The 12,589-nt window shown below is 39.8% G+C and overlaps 1 protein-coding gene across 3 annotated transcripts in view; it reads right to left on the bottom strand.

Annotated features, from left to right (window-relative positions):
- The window catches only part of PRKDC (protein kinase, DNA-activated, catalytic subunit), a 362,155-nt gene that overhangs the window by 145,300 nt on the left and 204,266 nt on the right, over window positions 1–12,589 (bottom strand). For all 3 annotated transcript variants that reach the window (XR_002823982.1, XM_023730648.1, XM_004375604.2), the window contains 2 exons: window positions 6,601–6,774; window positions 2,778–2,876 (listed from right to left, as the gene is read on the bottom strand). Coding sequence is in view for 2 of the 3 variants with exons in the window: in XM_023730648.1 (XP_023586416.1) it covers window positions 2,778–2,876; window positions 6,601–6,774 (273 nt within the window). In the remaining variant the exon portion in view is untranslated. The remainder of the gene's footprint in view (window positions 1–2,777; window positions 2,877–6,600; window positions 6,775–12,589) is intronic.

The following is a 12,589-nucleotide window of genomic DNA, read 5'->3' as shown; positions in this document are numbered from 1 at the left end:
TTTCAGGGAGGTTGAGGCAACCCACACGGGATATTTGCCTTTGGGTGTCCTCCTGAACCTTGAGCTTTGAGAAGAAAACTGGTTCTTGAAGTCTTGAAGATACTTTTAGTCAAACAATGGTCCAGATACACTAGTAAGACCATTTTGCTCTGGGTATTGAGTTTTTTTTTTTTTTTTTTTGAAGAATTCAGTCTGTTTTAGGAAACTAACTTCAAAGATCAGACAAGAGTTATGTTTAGGGTAAATTAGTAACTACTATAATCAGTCTTTAAGACAATGTCGTAATGTTTGTAATCAAACTGTCACCCTCTTACGATGCAGAAAATTATGTATCTTAAAGAAACCAGATTCTCAGAAGAGATCGACATCATGGCTCAGACTCCGTTCTATCTTTGGTTCCATTTCTGCTTCTGAGAAAGTGACTCATGACAATAGGTGAACCACGGAAGGGCAGCTTGCCCTTGGGAAGAACACTTAGTATGTTTTAAACAGACTAACTGAAGACCTCCTACAGGAAAGGCCCATCCTGTATTATCTTGCTTATCATTAGTTCTCTAATGAAAACTTGTCACATGTAAATTTTTCTATACCTTCTGTTTCTTTTAGACAAACTTTGTGTGCTTCTTATGGATATATGTTTCTGGGTGATAGGTCCAACTATACTAATTTAGATGATCCTTTCCAACTGATAGTGAATTTATGTGGGCAATCGCTTGTTTAGATTGCTGACAAATGTGTAGACAATGCACTCTGAGAACTTTAGGATTATCTTTAAGGATTCATAGTAACAATGCTAGTAAATATTGAAAAGGCAATGTTAAAATTGTAAAATAAAAGTCAGAAGAAAACCCACTGGTCCAACATTCAGGTATGGTTGGTAGCTTTAATTCCTACTTATGGTATATCTGAGTTGGAGAAATCTTTAAGAAAAATTTGTCAGTCACTATGGGACAAATAACAGATGAGATAGAAGCACAACAGTGATCTCTGATCTCATAAGCCAAGGTGACATGAGATAACAAAATAACCTTAGATTTTTTTTATTAGTCCAAGAAAGTGTCGTCTGTGCTGTAGACAAGATATACATAGAATTAGACAACAAGCTACTTGATTACACATTGTCACATCCTTACAAACACCAGATCTATTTGGTTGGTTACCATCAGGAATAAGTACATGGGCTAGATCACTACTGCAAGGAATAGTAATATTCTTAGTCTACATCCTGATAGTATTAGGCATTACAAAATTTATCCTCTATTGTCTTACACATGTAAAAGGCAAAAGAAGGCCTCAGGCTAAAATGTTGATGTACATTGAGTCTGCTCACTCCGGCAATGCTATTGATGGGAACATCGCTCTTACTTAATAACCTGGTGAAGAACCAGATGCTATCTGGTGGAAAACCAGCACCGTGCGTTTAAAGAGCCTGCAATGGCCGACATCTAGGAGCTCAACTAAGTCCAGGTATTGATCATCGATGTGTTATCTCCAATCTCCGATCAAAAGGAGGGACTGATTTAGGAAATAATACTGGATTATTCCCTCTCCTTGAGCATACAGAATGTAACCCAGCTGAAGCTGGGCTCACAAGGGCTCAGAAGGATTCACAAGGACACATCAACTGGGCCCTGAGGTATAAAGACAACAGCTAAGATAATCTTGGAAAACATCTTAAGGAAGTTTTCACAAAAGCCCATCAAACAGAACACAAAAGACTTTCTACTCTTATCTTTTTCTATTAGCATTTAGTGAATAGAAATTTGTTGGACCAAGGAAGACCCTCCTGACTTTCATAACTGAAACCTGTACCAATGATTGTTAAGAAAGATGATTCAAAATGTAAGATTATAATTTCTAGCCAATCAATGAAAAAGTGATGCTTTCAATGATTCTACCCATTCTGTGATGTTGATATATACTGATGATTCTGTAACCTTCCTTGGACTCGGGGAGACATGGCTGTGGCAGCATGCTTGTCCTTTTTCCCATTTTTGCCTGTTCTGTAATATTCTTTGGATTTGGGCAGACATTCTAGCTCTGGCAGCATGCTTGCTTGTCCGCTTCCCACTTTTGTCCTTCTGAATATATGCCAAATAAAACTTTCTTTTTACTTAAAAAAAAAAAAACACCCACTCCTCACTTATCGATATGGTTAGGCTCCAAAGCCCAAGTTGTTATGTGCAAATTGGCGTTATGTGAAAACGTAGGATGACCACGTCAGAACACAAAATGGAGAAAGACTACATCATTACATAACTGCCAAGTTACATCATTACATGACTGCTAAACCACTGAGAATCACAGCCCAGCCAAGCTGACATATAACCTTAACCATCACAGCCAGTGTTACTCTCGCCTCACATTTTGACATTTGATGTGGCCAGTTGTACGTCATTAATGCACAAAATAGTCAGATAGTAGATTTTTTTAACATTGCTGTAAATATGAAATACTGGATAACGAGATAGTAGGTAAATGTGGAGCAGGTGTACACTTTTAGGAGGCAGAGAAAATATTACTGAAATACACTCAATGCTAGTCTAGAAAACCAAAAAACCCCTTGCCATAGAGTTGATTCCGACTCATAGCAACCCTATAGAACAGAGTAGAACTGCCCCATAGGGTTTCCAAGGAGTGGCTGGTGGATTCGAACTTGACCTTTTGGTTAGCAGCTTGTAACTGGTAACAGGTTTGGTTTTTCGGTTTGGAGTCTAGAAAGAAATGACTCTAAAATGTAACTGTCCTGGCCCAGTTAATACAAAAAGAGCACATACTGAAGCCCAAGATTCTCATCAATCAATCCTTGAATCAATACATCTTTTGCCAACTTAAATATTTCCTGGGAGACAGCATCTGTTTGACTTTCTGGATCTCTGTTTAAAAAAAAAAAAAGAAAAGATAAATTATTAATAATCTCTCCCATCACTTTTGCTCAACCCCAATAACACTATCTAGAATTAAAGCATAAAATCCGGCCTTTCCCATGTGACTTCACTTTCCAAAATTACAGCAGAGCCACCCGTGTGCAAGCTCACAGGCCTGACACCCTCCCTCACGCCCCACAGCCCATCATGGTCGTCACCGCCGCCTACCAAGAAGTGACAGAGACTCACAGACAAAGGGGCGAGAAGGTGAGGGGTAGTAGAAGTGGAAATGAGGGGCTGGAAATGCTAAGAGGTTCTAGAAAAGGTCTGAGCCCCCCAGGAGGTGGTGAAATGGCGTTTATGAAAATCACCCCGGCAGAGTTTATTTCTTTAACCTTGTCAGAGCTTACAGGATAAACATGAGAAGAAATTTTGTAAGCATTTATATTTTTAACTCAACCAATAATTTCACTTTCTGAATATTGCCCCCACACATGCATAAACATGAATTAAAGTAAGGATACATTTTAATATACTAAAATAAAATCGCTTTAATGTATTAATAATATGGCTCTTGTTGTTAGCTGCCATCGAGTCGGGCCCCCAACTCATGGTGATCCCATGCACAAAAGAACAAAATGCTGCAGTTGTAGTTTGGACCATTGTGCCCTATTGGATTTTCACTGGCTAATTTTCAGAAGTAATCACCAGGGCTTTCTTCTTAGTCTGTTTTAGTCTGGAAGTTCCACTGAAACCTGTTCAGCATCATAGGAACACAAAAATCTCCACTGAGACAGGAGGTGGCTGTGCATGAGATGCATTGTCCAGGAATCAAACTCAGTTCTCCTACATGAGAGGGGAGAATTCTACCACTGAACCACCACAACCCCAATACTATGATAAAAAGTATTTCATATCTGCATTCTTATTATGTTACAGACTGCAAAGGTACCGAAATGACTCCTAAAAATGAATAAAATGTTACAGACTGAATTGTGTCCCCCAAAAATATGTGTTGCAAATCCTAACCTCTAGGCCCGTGGTTATAATCCTATTTAGGAATGGTCTGTCTTTGTTATGTTAATGGAGCAGGATCAGTGTAGGTTATGTCATGAGTCAATCACTTTTGAAATATAAAAGACATTAAAACAAGCAAGCAGGAAAAGCAGAGATGGGGGAATACTGATGCCAAGTCACATGGAGATCTCTCAGGAACCAGGAAAAAAGCTGAAGACACAAGGACCTTCCTCCAGAGCCAACAGAGAGAGAAAGACTTCCCTTAGAGCCAGCACCCTGAATTTGGACTTCTAACGTCCTAAACTGTGAGAAAATAAATTCCTGTTTCTTAAAGCCATTCACTTGTGGTATTTCTGTTATAACAGTGCTAGATAACTAAGACAGAATTTGGTACAGAGAAGTGGGGGTACTGCTCTAACAAACATCTACAATGTGGAAGTGATTTTGGAATTGGGTAACAGGTAGAGCCTGGAAGAGTTTTAAGGTGCCTAACAGTAAAAGCCTCATAGTGATCCTACAGGGCAGAGTAGAACTGACCCATAAAGCTTCCAAGGAGCAGCTAGAGGATTTGAACTGCCAACTTTTTGGTTAGCAGCCATAGCTCTTAACAACTGCACCACCAGGACTCCAAGTAAGCACACTCATAAGTAAATTTTATCAGAGCTTAGTAGATAACATGAGGATAACATAGGGTTGCTGAGTTGGAATCTACTCGACAGCAACAGATTTTGGTTTTTATTAATAATAAAAACCTACATTGCCTTGAAGAGACTGTTGCTAGAATTATGGATGTCAAAGACAATTCTGGTGAGGGCTCAGAAGGAAGTGAGGACAGGTACAGAGAAAGTCTCCATCATCTTAGAGAATACATATGGTGCCAACAACAGACTGCTGCTAGAAATATGGACGTTAAGTGTGCTTCTGGTGAGGCTTTAAAAGAAAATGATGAACATGTGATTGGACAATGGAGAAGGGTGATGTTTTTTATGCAGTAGCGAAGAACTTGTCTGAATTATGTTCAAATGTTTGGTGGGAGGTAGAACTTTTAAATGGTGAACTGGATTTTTAGCTGAGGACATTTCTAAGCAAGGTCTTAAAGGCGTCAAGTGGTTTCTCCATGCCACTTATAGTAAAATGTGAGAGGAAAGGGAAAGAGACAGACTTTAAAATGAACTGTGCAAAATGAAAACAAAACATAAAGATCTGGAAAATTCTGTTGTACAAACTAGGGACATTGTGTCCTAAAATCTTCACCACGGACATGGCTACACAATCTTTCGACTGATGGATATAACCAACTACCATAGCAGAAAATCCATCAGTTAGACTGGGATGGGACAGAGAAAGAACAAAAGGAAAGAACACTGTCTGCCTCTTGGAATTCTATAGGCAGGAAACAGGCCAAAGGAGTTACATCTGTTGTCCTCCAGAAAAAGAAAAGGACAATTCCTGGAGCAGCTCATGATCAGTAAAACTGCTGGAAGGAACACAGGAAGCAGGGCCTCCTCAGTTTCAAAGGGTGGGGACAGAGTCTCCTGGATCTCAAAGGTTAGGGCCACACAGCCTCCTAGGTTTCAAAGAGTTGGATCTTTGCCAATTTGGTTCCGGAGTATGGGGCTGCTGTTAAGGTGTGCCAGGAGGATGGTGCTGCCACCTAAAGCTGAGAGAGTGGGGCTTCCATGCCCAAGAGGCAGAAGAATGGGGTCTTCCAGGGCCAAAGGGTGGTGTCATCACTCAGATGGACTAGGTGAATGAAGCCACCTAAAGTCAAGGGAGCAGAGGTGCCTTCTTAGTGGGCCTAGAAGGCTGAACTGAAGCCAAAGGCAGAGGGGCCTCCACTCAGAATCCAGAGAGCATGGCCAACACCCACAGTTTGGAGTACAGGACCACTGCCTAGATGGTCTCAGAAAAGAGAGGATTATTTTCAAGCCTTGAAAGCTAATGTAATTTGTTCTGTTGGGTTTTGGACTTGCTTAGTGCCTGTTATCCCTTCTTTCCCTCCAATTTCTTCCACGTGCAATGGAAATATCTACCTTGTGCCTGGGCCACCAATGTACTTTCGAAACAGGTAACTTGTAGTCTACATTTCACAGGTTCACAGATGAAAAGGAATTTTGTCCCGGGATGGAATGTGCCTAAATTCTCGCCCATAGTTGATTTAGATGATTCAGAAGATAAGATTTTAGACCTGGAGTTGATTTAAGACTTTTGGGATGATGTGGTGGGGTGACTGTGATTTACATGTGGCAAGGACATGAATTTTGGGAGGCCAAAGGGTACAATGCTATGGATTGAATTGTGTCTCCTAAAAATAGGTGTTGTAAATCCTAACCTCTATGCCTGTGGTTATAATCTCATTTGGGAATGGGTTGTCTTTGTTATATTAACGAGGCAGGATTAGTATAGGGTATGTCTTGAGTCAATCTCTTTTGAGATATAAAACAAGCAAGCCAGAGAAGCAAAGATGGGGGAATGTTGATGCCAAGCTACATGGAGATCTCCAAGGAACCAGGAAACAAGTTTAAGAGGCAAGGACCTTCCTCCAGAGCTGACAGAGACAGAAACTTTCCCCTAGAGCCAGCAGACTGAACTCAGAATACAAGTCGCCTAACTGTGAGAAAATACATTTCTATTTGTGAAAGCCACCCATTTGTGGTACTTCTGTTATAAGAGCACTAGATAACTAAGACATAACATAAAATGTCACACAGCTTACCTGTAATTGTCATGAATCCACATAAGAATATTATACATTTGTTCCCTACATGTTGGAGAGGGATGGGAAATGAATTCTACTACAGAATTCAGAAGTTCTCGAAGTTCTACAGGTTTCAATCTTGCCATCATCTTATAAATTATATCCAAACATACTTTTTGTCTTTCATCATCTCTATAAAAAGAGAAATTTTTAAAAATATACAAATTTAACAATTTTACTATTGTACTTTCAAAGTAATATAGATATAATTACATCTACTATAAGAAAATTTGTTATAATAGTTATGTAATTTAAAATCACAGTATTATTCTTGAAAATAATTATCACAGGCCAGATTATTAAAAATAAACAACTTAATTCAATGTGGTATCCCAAACTGAATCCTGGAAAACAAAGACATTAGTGCAAAAATTGGTAAAATCCAAATAGAGTCTGTAGTTAAATTAATGGTAATGTACTAACGCTAATTTCTTAGTTTTGACAAGCATGCCATGCTTGTGTAAGAAGGGGAAACTGTGTGAAGCGTACGTGGAGACGCTGTATTATCTTTCAATTTTTCTGTAAATCTAAAATTATTCCAAAATCAAATCTTATTTAAAAGCAAAAAACAAAAAACTCTGATAAGATTAAACAAATTAACTGAACTATAAAGGATTTCATGATTTAAAAAAATGATTCAAAATCCTAGTCAGACCACCTGGCATGCCATGTAGTGGGGCTCAGTGCAGACTGGATCCTAAATACAGCACAACTGACATCCTTGTTCTGTGTGTCTTTCACTATTTGAAGCCTCACACCTAGTGGATACTCATCAAATAGTTATTGAAGGATACAGAACACAATCACATACATTATTTGTTGCTGCCACATTACAAATTTATCAATGATTTGTCATTATGTAAAAAAATACGTATATAGATCAGGACTGGAAAAAAGTACAGAGAAATAAAAATAATGTAATTTAGCAGGTTTTTCTTTTAAAATTTACGTTAGTGCTTTTTATGAGTCCCCCCAAAATATACACTGAAGTCCTCACCCTTGTACCTGTAAATACAACCCCTTCAGTTTTCTTTGGTTATGTTAATGACGTTATGTCAAAGTGGGGTGGGTGAAAGAGGCAGGTTGTCAGCAGCTATTAGAAGCTGAAAGAGACAAAAAAGGGCCTTCCCCTGGAGTTGATGCTCTGAATTTGTCTACGAGTTTCCGTAACTGTGAGACAATAACCTCCTGTTCTTTAAAGCCACTCTGTTGTGGTATTTTTTGTTATGGCAGCATTAGAGAACTAAGAAAGAATTTGGTGCCAGAAAATGGGGGTGCTGCTCTAATAAATACCTAAAAATGTGGACATGGCTTTGGGACTGGGTAATGGATAGAAGCTGGAATTGTTAGGAGGTGCTTGATAGTAAGAGCCTAGATTGTCTTCAGGAGACTGCTGGTAGATTTATGGACACTGAGGATTCTGCTGAGGGTTAGAAAAAAAATGAGGAATCCTGCAGAGAAAGCTTCTACTGTGATAAACAGAGTGTTGCTAGAAACGTGGGGGCTAAATGTGCTTCTAATAAAGCTTTAAAAGGAAATAAGGGACGTGATATTGGACACTGGAAGAAATGTGACCCTTGTTATAAAGTGGCAAAGAACTTACCTGAATTATGTTCAAATGTTTTGTGGAAGGTAGAACTTGTAAGTGATGAACTTGGCTATTTGGTTGAGGAGATTTAAAAGCAAAATACTGAAGGGGCAGTGTGGTTTCTCCTTCCTGCTTATAGTAAAATGCAGGAGGAAAGAGACAGATGCAGAAATGAACTGTGCAAAAAACCAACCAAACAAACAAACCCCAGAACTTAAAGATTTGGAAAACTCTGTTGTAAAAACTAAGAGAGCATCATGAGTTGGATCAACTCGACGGCAACGGGTCTTGTTTTTTGGCCCTGGAAAAGACAGCAAGGTGTGGCTACACAATCTTTTGCTAAAGAGTCTAAGCCTGTGGCCGATGGATCTAATCAACCACCTCAGCAGAAACCTTAACAGCTTAGACTAAAAAAGACAGAGACAGGACAAAATGAAAGAAAGCTGTCTTCCTCCTGGAATTTCACAGGCAGTAAAGGGATCAATGGAGCAGTTAGTCCCTGACTTATGATGGAGTTATGTTCCGACAGCTCCATAGTAAGTCAGTTCTAACATAAGTCAAATACTTCTTTTTCTTTTTTTTAGTTTTTATCATTATTGCCTTTTATCATTAGTATCTTTACAAATACGATCTTTATTGTCTTTGGGAGTTGGAAACATTACCTATAAACTTACAGATACATTTTAATACATATATGTATACATAAAAAGATACACAAATCATAAAAATTTACTCTGACAGTGAAGAATTGGATAATACTGGCATTTTATCAGTTGTGGTAATAATTCCACTTATGAAAGGTTCTGGATCATCTGGATTATCTCTGGGAACGGGGATGGTGTTTCTAGTCAGAAAATTAGTGACAGTTGTATGTATGGTCCTTTTCTTTTCTTCTTCATATATTTCACAGTAACACTTCACTGCTTCCCAAGTCTGCCTATCAACTTTAGCAAAGTGATCAGCTTTGCGTCCATGTTTTCAAGCAACTGAAGTCCCTATTTAGTTTAGGAAAACCTCAACCTAATCCTTTCACTGTAAAATTTTTGACAACTACTCTCCTTCCTCTTCCTCATTATTTCTTTCTTCTTCAGCATTTCTATCCTCTTCAAAATCCACTAAGTACTGATCTGTCAATTCCCCCTCTTCGTGATCTATGAGCCATTCCACACTGGCAATATGAAGTTCTAAATTCAGTGTTCTTGCCAAATGGACAATGTTTCCACCAATTTCTTCCATCATGTTATCCTGATCAAATGCTTGGAGCGTATTCACACAACTCAGCAATTTTTTTCCATACCCCCTACATGCTTTCTTCCATAACTTCTTCCCAGGAAGATGTACTAACAAAAAGACGTACCAAAAGAAAAAGAACAGTCGGAAGTGAGGTTTGTCGTAAGTTGGGGACTACCTGTACTTGGCTGAGAACATCTGCTGTCCTTCAAGAAAAGGGACCGACCATCCTGGGAGCAGTTCAGAGACCTGCTGCCAGAAGGAGTGGAGGGGTGGGGCAGGGCCACAGTTTCCTCTGCTTCAAAGGGTGGAGTCATCATCTTGGTTCCAGAAGATGGGACTGCCATTCCAGTGGGCCAGGAGAATGGGGTCACCCAAAGCCAAGGGGGCGGGGTCACCACCCCAGGGGGCCTAGGAAGCAAGGCTCCTGCCCAGAGTTTGGAGGATGGGGCTGATGTCCTTGAGAAAAGAGGGCTTTCAAGATTTGAGATCTAATGAGATTTGCCCTGCTTGGTTTTGGACTTGCTTCGTATTTGTTATGGATTGAATTGTGTCCCCCAAAAACATGTGTTGTAAATCCTAGCCTCTATACTTGTGGAGGAAACCTAGTGGCATAGTGTTTAAGAGCTATGGCTGCTAACCAAAAGGGTGGCAGTTCAAATCCAGCAGGTGCTCCTTGGAAACTCTATGGGGCAGTCCTACCCTGTCCTATAGGGTCGCTATGAGTTGGAATTGACTTGGCAGCAATAGGTTTGGTTTGGTTTTTTTGATACTTGTGGATGTAATCCCATCTGGGTTTTCCTTATTATGTTAATAAGGCCATAACAGTGTAGGGTGTGTCTTATGCCAATTGCCTCCAAGATATAAGACAAGCAGATTAAGGAAGCAGAGATGGGGAAAGAGAGATGCCAAGCCACATGAGAACTGCCCAGGAGCAAAAGCTCAGAAGAGACAAGGGCTTTCCTTCGGAACCAACAAGAGAGAGAAAGCCTTCCCCTAGAGTCATGTAAGAGAGAAATTTCCAGTAAATTTTTGACCAGAGTAAATTGTAAAAAACTAAAATCCATGTTCCTACTGCTTTTAGCAGAATTAAAACTGAAATTAGCAATGCCTGCTTTTAGGCTCTTCTTCTAGCATAGCGATCATAGGCAGTTATAGAGGTATTTTCTCTGCAGACAAGCCAAGATGTGAAAGAAATGCATTCCAAGGAAGGGAATTTGATGCCTCTGTCCAGCCTTATCTGAAGCTCCCAGGCAACCAGAAAGGTTTCATTTAAATAAGCAAAGCTTAAAGGAGAGAGGGGAGACATAGTGCCAGTGAGACCTGATAGTGGACATCTCCAAGAAATACTCTGCATCAAAGATGGCAGCCCCAGGAATGCTTTACTTCAAATAAAATACTTTTATGACCTATTCTAGAAATGTGTATAGTACATTCTGTGCCTTTGATTTGCAAACTCTGTGCCCGCCCTAAGTTTCTATGGGCAACCCTTGTAACCAATCCTATAGTCCATTTGTATAATGTACCCAGTAGAAGTCCTTTCCCTGTCTATGACCTCATTTAAATACTAATTGATTATGATTTTTTTGGAACTTCATGCCTTAGCCCTGTATAACGTTTGTTCTAAGACCCTTTCACTGAAAATAGCTGTTTTCATTTATGTGAGCTGGTGGTTTCCTTCATCCAGATGAATCTTCATGCTGAATAAATCCTCTCAATTTTAATTTCAAGGCCTGAGGGGTTTTTTGCTACAACAGTTGGCACCCTGAATTCGAACTTCTAGCATCCTCAACTATGAGAAAATAAATTTAAAGTCATCCACCTGTGGTATTTCTGTTATAGTAGCACTAGATAACCAAGGTTTTCACTGGCTAATTTTTTCAGAAGTAGACCACCTGGTCCTTCTTCTTAATCTGGAAGCTCTGCTGAAACCTGTCCAGTGGTGGCCCCACTGGTATTTGAAATACCGGTAGCATAGCTTCTAGCATCCCAAGAACATGCAAGCCACCACAGTACAACAAACTGACAGATGTGTGAGGTGGACGTCCAACCATTTTAGGAGGTAGCATATGATCAAGAACCGGCAGTACAGAAGGAAGAGGTGCAAGTGGCACTAAAGGCACTGGTGAAAAACAAGGCTCCAGGAATTGAAGAAATACCAATTGAGATGCTTCAATAAACAGATACAGTGCCGGAAGTGCTAATTTCCCTGTGCCAAGAAATTTGGAAGACAGCTACCTGGCCAACTGACTGGAAGAAATCCATATTTGTGTCCATTCCAAAGAACGGTGATTCAATGGAATGTGGAAATTATCAACAGTATCATTATAATCATACACAAGCAAACTTTTGCAGAAGATCATCCAAAAGTGGTTAAAGCAGTATATCGACAGGGAACTGCCAGAAGTTCAAGCTGGATTCAGAGGAGGATGTGGATATCACTGCTGATGTCAGATGGATCTTGGCTGAAAGCAGAAAATACCAGAAAGATGCTGACCTGTGCTTTATCGACTATGCAAAGGCATTCGACTGTGTGGATCATAACAAATTAGGGATAACACTGTGAAGAATGGCAATTCCAGAACACTTAATTGTGCTCATGCAGAGCCTGTACATAGATCAAGAGGCAGTCGTTTGAACAGAATAAGTGGATACTGCATGGCTGAAAGTCAGGAAAGGTGTGCATCAGGGTTGTATCTTTTCACCATGTTTATTCAGTCTGTATGCTGAGAAATATGTGAGAATCTTGACTATATGAAGAACAGGGCATCAGGACTGGAGGACGACTCATTAACAACCTGCGTTACGCAGATGACACAAGCTTGCTTGCTGAAAGTGAAGAGGACTGGAAGCACTTACTGATGAAGATCAAAGACTATAGCCTTCAGTATGGATTACACCTCAACTTTATGTTGTCCTCACAACTGGACCAATAAGCAACATCATGATAAACGGAGAAAAGATTGACGTTGTCTAGCACTTCATTTTACTTGGATCCACAATCCATGGAACAGCCATCAAGAAATCAAAAGACGCACTGCACTGAGCAAATCTGCAAAAGACCTCTTTAAAGTGTCAAAAAGCAAATATGTCACTTTAAGGACTAAGGTGTGCCTGACCCAAGACATG

This window comes from Trichechus manatus, unplaced genomic scaffold (assembly GCF_000243295.1).
Source record: "Trichechus manatus latirostris isolate Lorelei unplaced genomic scaffold, TriManLat1.0 scaffold00038, whole genome shotgun sequence".
NCBI classification, from domain to species: Eukaryota; Metazoa; Chordata; class Mammalia; order Sirenia; family Trichechidae; genus Trichechus; species Trichechus manatus.
Note: the sequence above shows the minus strand (reverse complement) of the source record. Positions and strands in the feature narration are given on the sequence as shown.